This window comes from Prorops nasuta, unplaced genomic scaffold, assembly GCF_024137725.1.
Source record: "Prorops nasuta isolate Cenicafe-Biocafe unplaced genomic scaffold, Cenicafe_Pnas_1.2 PNAS00035, whole genome shotgun sequence".
Taxonomy (NCBI): Eukaryota; Metazoa; Arthropoda; class Insecta; order Hymenoptera; family Bethylidae; genus Prorops; species Prorops nasuta.
This window is the reverse complement of record NW_027116832.1, coordinates 951,623-966,557: the sequence shown is the minus strand read 5'-3', so window position 1 is coordinate 966,557 and position 14,935 is coordinate 951,623. Positions and strand designations below refer to the sequence as shown.

Genomic DNA, 14,935 nt, shown 5'->3' with positions numbered 1-14,935 from the left:
TAAAAACTCTCACTTGTCCCTATAAATCAATAAGGAACATCAATTTTTCCCCACGACTTTTTTGAAGCTCCTACCTATATTTGCATTCAGAGGAATTTTCATAAAAAAACGAATATTCGTTGTATTTTCGGAAATATGTAAATATGTTTTTATGCTCCAGTGTACCTTCGATGGTACACACTATACATTCATTATTTCAAATTTAAAAGTTTCTTCTATCACTATTAAAATTAAATAAAATATTAATATCGTGTCCTGGTAAATTCTATGAAGCAATTAAAAGAATTATGTATTTAAAAGTCTAACTTCCATGTAAATATCCAAATATTATAATATTAAGTAATGTAATCAAATAACATTAAATCGTCTAGATGCCACAGTTAGAGGAAAATTCTGTATAAATATACCCATATAAGATTAAACCAGTATCAGAATCTGGTAGGTTCATACAAATATTAAATAAATCGTCACGATGTTTTATCTAAAATATTTCGATTTCGGTCTACTTGACTGTTTCCAGATATTTCAGACACTGTATATGTATAAAGGTCCACCCATAATCTTTCTAATTATTAGAGATTTATGTTTTGAAATTGAAACCTTTCTAAATGCAATTTGAAAGAGGAATTTCATATCTATTATAATTATGCAGATAAGCATCTTTCTATGTCTATATTCTGGGGTATTTCTCAAACGGTGAATCTTGTATATCTATAAAAAAAAACAAAATAGGATGTAATGAAAAATAATTTTGATATTTAGGGCCCCAGCGGACAACGAGATGGTAGCAACGACGTATTTCTTAGCGTAAGAAGTTCGCCAGAATGTAAAGGTTTGATGGCACCAGCCACCGACCTGGGAGCCGAATGGAAGAAGAAATTCGATTCAACAGGATTGAGCGGCGACGCTTCGCTGCCTCTTCTTCGCGGTCTATCCCCAACGCCCACGCATGCCCAGCATAGCTCGCCATTTTTCAGCTCCAAGCGTAAGAAATACGTCTATCCTATCACAATGGTGGGTCGAGGGGAGAGTAGTGTATAACAATTGCAATGAAATCATGCATAAAATTACAAATTTAATACAAAGAACCAAGTTAGATTCAAAGAGATCAAAGGTACACAATGCGTTGTGATACATTACTCTAGCATATATATATATATATATTTGGTTTTTACCACTTTATCGAATATTACTATATAAAGTCTAGTCATAGTTTATAAAGAATGTGCCAAGAGATGTTAAATACATAGCAATAACTTTGCGAATTCTTTTTGATCTTACACCAATTTTTAGCTTTTGTTATATCAATCAGATAGAGTTTTTACATACTCTCAAACAATTTGGCCTATGCAGCGTCAATAATTCTTTAATAAAAAAAGATAATATTGTATATTTTATTTTTGCATTTTCTCATGTTAATATCTAGAATTTGTTTTATTTATTAGGAGCTTATTTATTTTAATTTATTATCCTTGTGACGTGGAAATAAATTATTACTAAGATGAGAATACAATGATTGAAGCAGGATGTTACTAAAACCAAAGAGTGTGGGTGAGAAATGGTAAATATGTATAAATTATTATCTCAACTACTAATTCTAAAGATTAACACTTTTAGGAAATTGTATTTATGTAAAATAATAGGAAAAATGCACTTAACATTATAATGTACAGTGGCAAGGAAAATAGTTTTTAACAAAGTAGAAAATATTTTACTTGATACTGTGGATTTAGTAAGAATATTCTGAATTAGTTTAAGTGAAAATTGTAGAATATCTGTAGAAAGAATATAAGAGTTGATTTTGATGTAATAAAACATACTAATTTATAATAAATAAAGTAATGAAAACAAATGCTATAAATTTTTTATTCTTCAGTTTTATTCATGATAATTAATATGTAAATTACAAATTATGGAAATTGTATTATTTAGAAAGTTACAAATTGAATGATTGTATTTACAAATTCATTTGTTCTTACCATTAGGAGGGAAGATGACCATGTTTCCATCAAGAAATTAAAATCAGATTAGAGTCAGAGTAGAAATAGCATCCCTCCAAAATAAATCTATGCAAATTCTTCTTTGAAAGGGTGTATACTTGAAACTTTAATTGTGATCCAAGTCTGACCTCTCAATGGAAACACAGCCAATAAGTTTTATAAACCCATTTCTTGATGTATTACATAAAAATCATTTCTTAGCTCATTGTATGGCAGTAGCCCATGGAGGAGTCATAGGCTGAGGATTTTGTAAATAAGACATTACGACAGCAGATATCGACAACATGAAGCTACTCAGTATTTGTTTGGTATCGTCACTAACCCTTGAATTGGCAAAACTAATGCAGGAGCAGTAAAGAGCTACCCAAGCGCACCACTTAAGTCTCATCATCAAACCACACATACTGAATATCATTCCCAATATGTTCATATAATCTGGAGTGAGATCATCTCCTGGCTGAGCTTGTGTACTAGTTACTGATGGTTTAAATCTTACTTCTCTGTCAGGTCGACGTGGATCTGATGAACTATTCATTCTCTAATAGGTTAGGTTAAGTCAATATCAATTCCAAGTTTAATTAACTATGAATATAATTTTTTTAACAACTTACTTGAACTTTCGGCTATTTGCTTTAAAAATTGACTAAATTATATCGCACGACAAGTATTGTTTACGTTTCGATTGATAATTTAAGGCCAGTCACTATGACTGAATTATATAGCAGATGACCTGGCGTTGCCAAGTCCGCCATGTTGAAAGATACTACGCTGTATAGTTTGTTGGCGAGAATTGACTATAGCCGTGTTCCGTTATTGGGTGCGTTCAACCGACACCTAGCGCAACTAAGCGGCTAAATCAAGCTAGCATCGCTAAGCAAACGGTTTGTTCAACCGACATTTAGCGCAACCATAAAGGCTGAGTCTAGTTAGCATAGTTGAGCAGCTGGTACGTCCAACCGACATTCAGCGAAATTAAATCGTCTAACTGAAGTTAGCTTTGCTGAGTAGCTGATACGTCCAGCCGATATTCAGCGCAACTAAAGAGGCTGCGACGCTGCGAGTCTACATACACTGTTCAAAACTGAATCATGTACAGGTATAGTTTCTGCTTCCCTATACTATCTTGTAGCAAAAATGCTTCTCGCAAAATTGATTCATGTCCATCTCAACTCCTCTATACTATCTTATAGCAAAAATTTAAAGACAACAGCGTCAACAGCAGACGAAACGCGACATCGACAAATACGAAGATGACGTTTTAGACGTAGTAAAAGTATTATCCAGAAAGCATATTATTTATGTTGGAAACGTAGGGATGTCGAAAAATGGAATGGAAAATAATGCAAATATGGTGCATATATATAATATTATTTATCAAGTATAAAAAGGAAGAGATCGGATGTAATTTTCAGCCTATAAAGAGGAAAAAGCATCAGATAAGCATCGGGAGCAGTAAATCAAAAGAAAGATTAAAGAATATTTTGCTTTGTTAAATTAATCTTTCTTCTGACTCGCTGCTCCCGATACTTATCTGATGCTTTTTCCTCTTTATAGGCTGAAAATTGCATCCGATCTCTTCCCTTTTATACTTGATAAATAATATTATATATATGCACCATATTTGCATTGTTTTCCATTCCATTTTTCGACATCCCTACATTTCCAACATAAATAATATGCTTTCTGGATAATACTTTTACTACGTCCAAAACGTCATCTTCATATTTGTCGATGTTGGGTTTCGCCTGCTGTTGTCTTTAAATTTTTGCTATAAGATAGTATAGGGAAGCAGAAACTATACCTGTACATGATTCAGTTTTGAACAGTGTACGTTATCCCTATGACAATGTTTTATAGTACTATTTATAATTTAAATCGTGGTTTAAAATGTGCGAAGCTGAAGAAATACAGGATTACGAATTAAACGGTCATCAAACGTTAACGCATAAAGTTTAACTTTTATTGGGAATTTTAACAATGGAGATTGTAGAAAGAATAATATTAAATGAGTTAGTAAGTGATGATTCATCAGATGAATCTGACGATGAACTTATGATTTCAGTTGCCATTAATGGTAAGGCCTTATAATTCTTAATAGCTCTATGCTTATATATATGTTAAAAGTACAATTACTATAAAGATTTGTTTTTCTTCCTGATTTCAATGGATCCAAACTTGTATACTTATTATCGTAATGTTACTATCACTAAAATTAATTCATATAGGTTAATCTTATTTCTTAATATTTAGATGAAACGCGTATTATGTATTTAATTCTAAATGATTTAGCGGAGGCAATAAATCCTGTTTTAATAAATACAAATGGAAAAACTAATAATGCATATTTGCAAAGTGAATTAGTTGAAAATATAATCTCTAATTATTCAGATGAAAAATTTTTTAGTCATTTTAGAATGACTAAAGAAACGTTTTTGGTAAGTATTAAACTTTCTCTTTATTATTTTTATCTTAACTTAAGCTTGAAATGCTCAAAATTACTAAACGGGAACTTTCTCCGAACACAGGTTTTTAAACAATCGCAGTTTATATTCTTTTAATCATTAGAATTTTTAATAAATTAAATAATAATATATCCATAATTTGAAATAATAGACATGACTTTGCTTTAAAAAGCGTAAAATTTTAACTACTTGTATATGCTTTTACCCTTTTCCATAGGTCTTGGAGGAAGTACTACGGCCATTTGTAACAGATGGACCAGTTTCTGTACGTCACAAAATCCTATTGGGTATCTGGACTTTAGCTACACCCGATTCTTTCCGATGTATTGCGCATATATTTCAAATATCTAGAAGCATGGCACATATCATATTTAAGGAGGTTGTATTAGCCCTAAAGAATATCATGCCGCAATATGTGAAATGGCCAACTACCGAGGAATATTTAGAAAGTTCCATAGTAAGTGTAATTAGTATAAATATATAGGGTAAGGCACATAAGCCGCCCCAGGGTAAAATGCGTGCTAGATAGGCGTGGTAAGGGTGAAGCGCTGATTGGCGAAGACTAGACAGAAAGAAAACTATACGAAGGAAGAGAGAACTACGCGCTAGCACACTCATTGGCGCATTGCTTCCTCTCTATCACTTATGTAGGCTTCTATCTTCTAAATCGCGACTCCGTGGACCTCCCCCCCCCCTCACCATTCCTTTCCATCTATCACCGCTCAAATTCTCTCGCACTCTTCCTCTTCCTATATCCATTTACTAAGGGCGGCGGAAGAGAATGAGGGGAGGGGGGGAGGAGTCGCGATTTTAAAGAGAGAAGTCAACATGAGCGATAAAGAGGAAGCAAAGTACCGATGAATGTGCTAGCGCGTAGCTTTCTCTTCCTCCGTATAGCTTTCTCTCTGTCTAGTCTTCGTCAATCAGCGCTTGACCCCTACCACGTATTTTCGGTATGCATTGTGCGCTGGGGCGGCTTATGTGTCTCACCCTGTTTAACAAAACTATATATAAAATAATAAATTACAAATATAAATTGGAACTTTGAATACCTATCTTTATTCCTTTAATTGAAGTTTAACATTTAGATGAATCCAACTGACACTCAGCGATAACATCTGTTAAGGAAATCACCTGTAAATTTGTTAGACCCGGTGTCACAAGTCTTATTTAAGTTAAATCAAGCTAATTGTACTATATTATAGGTAACGTAGAATATAGTATAATTAGCTCGATTTAATTTAAATAAGGCTTGTGACACCGGGCCTTAATCAATTAATATTTTCCAATTATGAGCGTACTGTACTTTGCAGTTGGGAACGCAAAAGGGGTAACGTCATCAACGGTCGTACTCATAGCCGTGATTCAAACTCGACTCAAGCTTTGATATTACAGTTTACATTACATATACTGTGTATTTTTGCCTGAGCCGAGTTGGAGTCGAGCTCGTGTTATGTATACGTCTTACGGCCAGATTGCTGTCTATTTTGGAATTATTATTATTATTATATAGGGTGTTTCACGTAAGGCGCCCCAGCTCGATAAGAGGACTCAGAGCGCATAGTGGGGGCAGATGCATGTAATTGGCCGCGGAGCGAGAGGGAGAGAGGAAAAGAGGACAAGAATTGAGATCAAAGCTGACTGGTGTGAGCGAGGAAGAGAGTTCCAGCGATATGCTAGGTATATAGTATACCAATACATAGCTCTTTTCTCTTTTCCAATTATTCTTTTTTTGGTCCTCGAGCGGGTAAGGGAGGGGACAGCGATACGCTAGGCGTATCGTCTAGTAATGCATACCACTATCTTTCTCTTCGTTGTTCCTTCTCTCTCGTTCCGCGGCCAATTAGATGCATCTGCCTCCACCATGTGCTCTGAGTCCTCTTTTTGAGCTTGGACGTCTTACGTGAAGTACCCTGTATGAATTAAAGTCCTCTGTAATGTTGCGCAATCTATCCTACAATAGTTTTAGTAGTTTGTAGGTATATAGGAAAGAATTGGAACTATAAAAACTAATAGTTTCAATGTAGGCACGTTCAAATTGAAAAACGAAATCTGTTTTTGAACTGAATTTAGATTAAAACCATGTCAAAAATCAGGAAATTAGACCTGGTTTTGTGCCGATTACTTCAAAACTGATTGAAATAAAATAGGTCTTAAATTTAATGGAAAAAATTGCATATATATAGTATGCCTTTTAAATTCTAATAAACATAGGCCTTAATACCTTGTTTTGAAATTATTATGCAAAACTTGACGTAAAATTAGACTTCATTTTTGAGCTTAGGTGATAGTTGCAAAACAAAGTAGATCGTAGTTTTATATGTTAGTTTTAATATTTTGATTATAATCAGGCTTTTAACGCAAGATCAAATGGCTTCCCCAATATGATAGGGGCTATTGATGGCTGTCATATTGCTATAAAACAGCCATCCGGTAATGCGCACGATTATTTCAATCGTAAAGATTTTCACTCCATTATCCTTCAAGGTAGGTGTTATAAAACTCTTTCCATACAGCACACTTGACTAAAAGTTCTCTTATAGACATTTTTTAGTTATCCAATTGGCTAAAATATGCCTAAAAGATGTCACTAAGTCATTTGTTGCTGTATGGGTTACTATTCAACTTTATGAATGTTTATTTTATTATATTTTAATTAATATTATTTTTAATATAGTGTAACGTGTTTTGTTGACGAGTTTAATCGTCGCGAAAACCGCTCGGTTCGCTTGACCGAGAAGGATCAAAATAAATATGGACACGTTTAATGTAGATAATAAAAACAATTTATTCAGGGAATAAATAAAATAAACAAATATTTACAATGTTTTTAGGGTACATGGATCTTACAACCTTAACCTATATGTGTTTGTGTTGTTTGTGTACTGCCGCTGCAGGTGTGTTCGCATATGGGTCGGTCGCTATGTCGCTAGTACAAAATTCGCCCGCTGGCGGCGCTGCGCTCGGTAGCCACACGGAAGGGCTCGAATAGGCGGCGCGACGGTAAATGGCCTCACGGGAGGGCCCGGGGAGCCAATATGGCAGACGCCAATATGGCGATCAGCGGGGAAGCTGTAAATAAAACGGCATTAATCCCTGTAAGAAAATGGCCGTTGGTCCGGAGAACTCCTGGACTCGGTCGTTAGCATGGGCATCGGGCAAGGAACGGTGCGGATGACGCGGAGAACTCCTGCGTCAGGAAGTGCTCGGAGAACTCCTGAGCAAAGGATAGGTATACGCGGAGAACTCCTGCGTAGTAAGGTTGGGGAGAATATACCCGGAGAGCTCCTGGGTACGGAATGCTCAACTGGGTCGGAGCTCGGTCTTATATACCCAGTTGAGCCGCCGAAAACGGAATCGGCGCTGCGGAGCGGCCGTTCTGGGTAGTTAGGGAGGGGCATGACGAGGACTCTATACTTGGCGCACGCTATAGTATAGGCCGCGGTATCGGCACGTACGCCACAGCTCTCCCCACCACGCGGTATCGTGCATGGGGCAGCGTCAAAGCAAGCGTCTCGTCACACCTCCCCCTTCCTTCCAGACCGATAAGATGTTCGTTCGGTCTCTTACTCTTTTCCTCGCTCTCGGATTGGCCGGATGGTGGGGCCCGTCTTGTTCAAAAATTTTGCCCCTAGGGACTTTTTCGCGGCAGTTGGCAGGCCTGGTGACTCGGACTTATGGCGGGCTGGCGGTGAGCTGTCACCACGTGCGACCTGTCAACTTCGGAAAGAGGTTATTAATGGATGTTTTCAGGCTTCCCAGCCTCTGTGCGGACCTAAGGGATTATTTTTGGAATTCTTACGGCCCGGAATAAATTCCGGGCACTGAAAAATGCTCACTACTTCAGGTTTTTAGGCCTGAAGTAGGAGTGAATATGGGACCCTCGTCGTCGCAGGATCCAGCAGCCGGTGTCGGTCTCGACGCGGAGGCGAGCGTTCTGTTGTTTCAGCTGCCGCATCTCCACACGGTGCCGTATCTCCTCGGGGATCCCGACCCTGGAGGTGTCCCGAGGGATCTCCACGGCGGTCGTAGGAGGCGGCACCGGCTTCGATGACGGCAGCGAAGCCGGGCTGGGACGAGGGGAGACCCGATGGATGGGCCTGTGGCTCGATGGTGCCGGTGGCGTTGGCCTCTTCGGCCGGTTCGGCGGTGGCGGCATACGGAGTAAATCCTCAAACGACCCTGTAGAGGTCGGAGGCAATAATGCGACCAGTTCGGCCTCAATCTCCTTAATAGGAGAGAGTCTCGAGGGTACTGGTGCTGTCATCTCGGCCAAGATGGCGTCGATGTCTAGCACCAGCACCTCGGGATCGGCCGACCCGGTCGCGACACTATTCGCGGATGGTGCGGGGGCGGACGCTGGCACATTGGCCGGCGGGCCCGGAGGCGCGTGGGCGCGCGGGAGCGTGAGGGCGCGCGAGAGGCGCGGGTGGCGCGGCGGACGCGCGTAGGGGGCGCTTGGGCGCTGAAGCGGGTGGAGGCGCGGGGGCCTTCCGCTTGGCGGCCAATCGGGCCACAATGCTGGCGCGGCTGACCGGGCGTCCGGTCGGAGCCGTGACGTCCGGCAGTCGGCTCTGTGGAGGGTGTCGGGGGACGGGAATCACCCGTCTCTCGATGCCCAACGTGGGCTGCTGCGGGGGAGTCGGGGGGAACACTTCGCGAACGCGACGAGCTTGCCGGTGCTGGTCCATGATCGACCAGGGTATGCGTTTTGGGCGTGGTTTCCGGCCTTATATAGCCCATCGATGCGATAGGGGAAAGATGTGCTTCCCCTTCCACCTGCATTTCCGGACAGGGTTTTAACTCCTTTATGTGATGGTCACCTATAGTTCGACCATCTATCCTTTGGAGCCTAAAAATGACAGGTGATGGTGCTGCCACTATCGTGTATGGGCCGGAGTATCGCGGGGCCAGCTTGCTTGCGTAGTTCTTTGACGCGTCCGATAGGTGGTGCTCGCGCTTCATTACTTTGTCGCCGGGTTTGGGGCGCCAATTTCGGCGACGGAGATTATAATGCCGTTCCTGCGCATGCGTGGCTTCTCGTTGCCGTTTGTGGGCCTCTTCCCTCGACGTTCCTAAACGCATCAATTTTTGTTCATGGGCCTGAACGTCCTCCCCGGTGGTTTCTCGGTCGGTAATGTCGGTGTGTTCGGTATGAAGCGCTCCGGGTGCGTTCAATGATCTCCCAAAATTTAGGAAAGCTGGACTAAAGCCAGTACTGGCTTGTTTAGCCGTATTTAGAGCAAATATGAGCTCGGACAGCTTTTCATCCCATTTTTGGTGATCTTTACCGACATATTGACAGATCATTGTTTTGATCGTCCGGTTTGCCCTTTCTACGGGATTGCACTGCGGGGAATATGGCGGCGTCCGTCTGTGCTGAATCCCGAGTTTTTGAAGACCTTCGCTGAATTCATGGCTAATGAATTGTCGGCCATTGTCAGTCGTAAGGATTTTAGGGCACCCAAAGCGGAAAATTACCAGCTCTTGGAGGGCTTTTAGGCAATTTTTAGCGGTAGCGGTTCGGAGGGGTTTAACTTCTACCCAGCGAGTGAAACGATCCTGAATAACCAACAGGGTATTATTACCTGTTTTTGACCTAGGTAGTGGCCCGACCAAATCCATGGAGACCGAAACCCACGGTTCGGTGCTGTGTTTAGTGAACATTTTTCCGGCTACTCCTCGTTGGTCAATTTTATGTTGCTGGCAGGAGGTACATTTCTGTACATGTCTTTTTCCTTCTCGCAACATTCCGGGCCAGAAATATTGTTCGGCTAAGCGAGCCTGGGTACGGGCAACCCCTTGATGTCCGGCCGTTGGTTGGTCGTGACACTCTTCTAACACTCGCGGGCGGAGTTCGGTCGGAACGCATCGACACCAGCCATGCTGAGGATGGTGGTGGTACAGTACGTTTTTGTCCACTAGATAATTGGACAATTTCTCGGGTTCTTTGGACAAATTTTTGATTATCCGGCTGTACCAGGGACAAGTGACCCCTTCTAACTGGTATATCTCAGGATCCAAGTTAGTTTTAACGGGTGCTCGGGATAAGGCGTCGGGTACGTGGTTGGAGGCGCCTTTTCGGTATTTTACTTCAAAGTCGTATTGTTGGAGAGCCACGGACCATCTGGCTAGTCGGCCATTGGGTGCGGAGAGATTGCGAAGCCATTTTAACGAAAAATGATCGGTGATTACCGTGAAGTGATATCCTTCCAGGTAAGGTCGCATCTTCTCAATTCCCCAAATGACGGCTAGACATTCCTTTTCGGTGGCGGAGTAGTTAATTTCGGCTCCTCTTAGCGTTCGACTTGCGTAAGCAACCACGTGTTCTTCGCCTTCTGAATCCTGAGTGAGGACTGCTCCTAATCCAACGTCACTGGCGTCCGTTTGTAGTGTAAACTCCTTTGAGAAATCTGGACAAGTCAGGATGGGGGCCTTGGTTAACTGTTGTTTAAGTTGCTGGAAGGCGTTTTCTTGTTCGGATTCCCAATTCCAGGGTTGCTTCTTCTTAAGGAGTTTATTCAGCGGTTCGGACGTGGTGGCGACGTTTGGTAGGAAACGGCGGTACCATGACACCATACCGAGGAATCTTCGGAGTTCGTGTAGATTGGTCGGTGTGTCTATGGCTGTGATTGCTTCTACCTTGTCCGGGTCGGTGTGTAGTCCATTCTGGTCAATTATATGGCCCAGATATCTGAGGCTTGTTTGTCCAAATTTACATTTTTCTGGATTTATTTGGAGATTTGCCTCTTTTAGCCGGCGTAATACTTCTTTTAGGGCTTGAAAGTGTTCCTCGAACGTACTCCCGAGCACGATTATGTCATCGAGGTACGCGAAGGCATAAGGTTCCATAGCTGGACCTATTACTCTGTCCAAAAGCCTTTGGAAGGTAGCCGGTGCGGAATGTAGGCCAAAAGGCATTACCTTGAATTGGTAATGGCCTCTGCCTGGTATAGCGAAAGCCGTAATCGGTCGACTTTCCGGGTCTAGGGGAATTTGCCAGTATCCGTTTTTCAAGTCAATCGTTGAAAGATATCTGGCCTCCTTAAGTTTGTCCAAAATATTTTGGACCGGCGGTAACGGGTATGCATCCCGTTCGGTAACAGTATTGACTTGTCGGAAGTCAATACAGAAGCGGTATTTTCCGTCTTTTTTTCTGGCTAGAACGATCCCTGAATTCCATGGACTGTCGGAAGGCTCTATTACGTCCTCAGCTAACATTTTGTCCAGTTCCTGGTCAATGATACCCTGTAGTTTAGGATTGTAGGTCCGATAGCGTTGACGGATGGGTTCTTGTCCAGTTTTTACCCGGATGCAATGTTGAGTCCAAGTGGTGTGCTTCCTGGAAGGTTCGGTAGTCCGGAGCTCTTCTTGTACCATTTTGTCCAGTTTTTCTTTCTCGGCGGGAGAACATTTGTGCAGGCCTCGACTCGCCTCGGAGGCGATAAGGCATGCTTTTACTGGAACAGAGGTATTCCATTGGAATCCGATACGGTTCAGAAAGTCTAGTCCTAACAAGACGTCTACTGGTAAGGTCGGTAAGATGCGGAAGATGTGATTTAACTTCACTTTTCCTATCCGGATCTTTAAGCGGGCGGTTTTCGTAACCGGAATTTTCTCGCCATTAGCCAATCGCGTCGCTTCCTGCAAGGGATTGGTTAATGGTGTGCACTCTTGGAATACTTTTGTTCCAATATAGGAGTGTGTAGCTCCTGTATCAATCAGGGCTCGGTAATTCCGGTTATTAATACGGAGTAAGATATGAGGACGCGGGTCTCTCAATCTTCGGTAGGGGGCCGGGAGGCTCCGGTTCCCTCTCGGCCCGCAACGGGGTTTCCCGGACACGGACATTCACGGGAGTATACTCCTTCTTTTCCGCAACGGGAACAGAACAACTTTCGAGGTCGTTTGCAATTCTTGCGGTTATGTCCTCGTTGTCCGCAATTCCAACAACAGTCTTTAGAGTTATAAGCAGGGCTAGCGGTGGCCACTGCTTTTTCGGATCGAGGTTTCCTAGATTCGGATTTGCTGGAGAATGCCTTGTTCAAATCTAGGTTAATTTCGAATTCTTGTCCAAGCTCGATTAGGTCGGCTAAGGTGTGTACCTCCCTTCGCTTGATATAGTTCCTATAAGCCGGTTGGAGGTTGTTATAGTAACGATCCAATTGCGAGGCTTTGGACATTTCTCCATGGCGGCGCATAAGAGTTCCTAATCCCGTGATGTAATCTAGGATTCTTTCCTGTGGTTTTTGTAATCGCTGGAGGATACTTTCCTCCATGGCGACAAGAAATCGTGCCGGTAAGTATTGCCTGCGGAAGAGAGTGTTAAACTCTTTTCACGTGTTTATTTCCTCTTTCACTAAACGATACCATAAAAGAGGTTGTCCTGCCAAAAGGACCGGTACACAGGCAAGCAACTCGGCTTCCGCAATCTGGTAACTTTCCTGCAATTCCTCGATTCTTTCTAGGAAACTTAGGGGATCTTTCCCTTCAAAACGAATACCAGACTTACGTGCCCACTCTAGCGCTTGGCGCGGGTTAAAATCGGGCTCTTCGTCCATGGTGCTAGCTGCCGAAGTATTCGGTTCAATATTCGCCAAGTGATATTCCACTAGCCGGGCGCGTAGTTCGTCTCGGTTTCCATCGGTGGACAATTGCAGTGAAGCAAGTTTCTTTGCTAAATCCGCCTTGCTGAGCTTATAAATGAAGCCGGTCGATGTTTTCGGTCGGGGCATTAAACCGTCCTTTTGATCGCTCTCGGTCCCTGTTCGGGCGCCAATTTGTAACGTGTTTTGTTGACGAGTTTAATCGTCGCGAAAACCGCTCGGTTCGCTTGACCGAGAAGGATCAAAATAAATATGGACACGTTTAATGTAGATAATAAAAACAATTTATTCAGGGAATAAATAAAATAAACAAATATTTACAATGTTTTTAGGGTACATGGATCTTACAACCTTAACCTATATGTGTTTGTGTTGTTTGTGTACTGCCGCTGCAGGTGTGTTCGCATATGGGTCGGTCGCTATGTCGCTAGTACAAAATTCGCCCGCTGGCGGCGCTGCGCTCGGTAGCCACACGGAAGGGCTCGGATAGGCGGCGCGACGGTAAATGGCCTCACGGGAGGGCCCGGGGAGCCAATATGGCAGACGCCAATATGGCGATCAGCGGGGAAGCTGTAAATAAAACGGCATTAATCCCTGTAAGAAAATGGCCGTTGGTCCGGAGAACTCCTGGACTCGGCCGTTAGCATGGGCATCGGGCAAGGAACGGTGCGGATGACGCGGAGAACTCCTGCGTCAGGAAGTGCTCGGAGAACTCCTGAGCAAAGGATAGGTATACGCGGAGAACTCCTGCGTAGTAAGGTTGGGGAGAATATACCCGGAGAGCTCCTGGGTACGGAATGCTCAACTGGGTCGGAGCTCGGTCTTATATACCCAGTTGAGCCGCCGAAAACGGAATCGGCGCTGCGGAGCGGCCGTTCTGGGTAGTTAGGGAGGGGCATGACGAGGACTCTATACTTGGCGCACGCTATAGTATAGGCCGCGGTATCGGCACGTACGCCACAGCTCTCCCCACCACGCGGTATCGTGCATGGGGCAGCGTCAAAGCAAGCGTCTCGTCACAATAGGAATATGCGATCGTCGAGGCAAGTTTCTCGATTGCCTTATTGGTAGACCAGGCCGTGCACACGATGCAGCTGTTTTTCGAAGCAGTATTATTTATGAGAAGCTAACTGATTCGAACAATCCTCTAATACCATCATCTTATCACATTCTCGGTGATTCAGCATACCCACTACTACCTTGCTTGATGACACCATTTAAGGACAATGGTCATTTGTCAAGTGAACAAATAAATTATAATGTAAGGCATGCGTCAAGTCGCTCCATTATAGAGCGAGCATTTGCTTTCCTAAAAGGAAAGTGGCGAAGGCTAAAATTTGTAGAAGTGAATAGCGTTCAAATGGCTAATAATATTATCGCAGCAGCGTGCACCCTTCATAATTTTCTTATTTTAAGAAATGAAATGAATGTAGCATTAGATATTCAGAACTCAAGTAGCAGTTTCACTAACCATGAACTCATAGAATTTGAAAATGCTCGAGTGAAGAGAGAAAAACTAATGAGAATATTATGCAATAATTAATATTAATATATTATATTTTTCTAAATATTTAAAAATAAGGAATTTATGAATCATGCATATTGCTACGATCTAAGATTAAGGTTCAATTCGAGCAAGTACTACGTAGGCTTAACTCGAGTCTGACTTAATTGGTATAGTTTATGTAACATGAACTATACCACTTTAGTTCACATTTGACTTTGTGGTATATTTAATGTAACAGGAACTATACCAATTTAAGTCCGACTTAAGTACGGCCGTATTTATAGTCGTTCCTTAAGGATCTCTTTCAATTAAGGTAGTTCCCTTGCAAAAATCTGCGGAATGAAATATAGTCAGTTTATT

The 14,935-nt window shown here is 42.3% G+C and overlaps 3 protein-coding genes across 8 annotated transcripts in view; 2 read left to right on the top strand and 1 right to left on the bottom strand.

The window, feature by feature from the left end:
- The window catches only part of inaE (inactivation no afterpotential E), a 94,632-nt gene extending 92,786 nt beyond the window's left edge, over nt 1-1,846 (top strand). For 5 of the 6 annotated variants that reach the window (XM_066744114.1, XM_066744113.1, XM_066744119.1 and 2 more), the window contains one exon: nt 763-1,846. In XM_066744114.1, coding sequence (XP_066600211.1) covers nt 763-1,041 — 279 coding nt within the window. In that variant the 3' untranslated portion in view covers nt 1,042-1,846. The remainder of the gene's footprint in view (nt 1-762) is intronic. The other variant, XM_066744116.1, reaches the window with a different exon arrangement.
- Nucleotides 1,847-2,202: 356 nt separating this feature from the next.
- On the bottom strand, nt 2,203-2,535 carry LOC136783714 (protein Asterix). The gene has a single exon (XM_066743970.1). It carries the CDS (start codon nt 2,533-2,535, stop codon nt 2,203-2,205), a length of 333 nt encoding a protein of 110 aa, XP_066600067.1.
- Nucleotides 2,536-3,977: 1,442 nt separating this feature from the next.
- On the top strand, nt 3,978-14,611 carry LOC136783713 (putative nuclease HARBI1). Its single transcript, XM_066743969.1, has 5 exons — nt 3,978-4,074; nt 4,251-4,435; nt 4,680-4,919; nt 6,814-6,949; nt 14,094-14,611. The coding sequence occupies exons 1-5, from the start codon at nt 3,978-3,980 to the stop codon at nt 14,609-14,611; spliced, it is 1,176 nt and encodes a 391-aa protein (XP_066600066.1).
- Nucleotides 14,612-14,935: the final 324 nt, after the last annotated feature.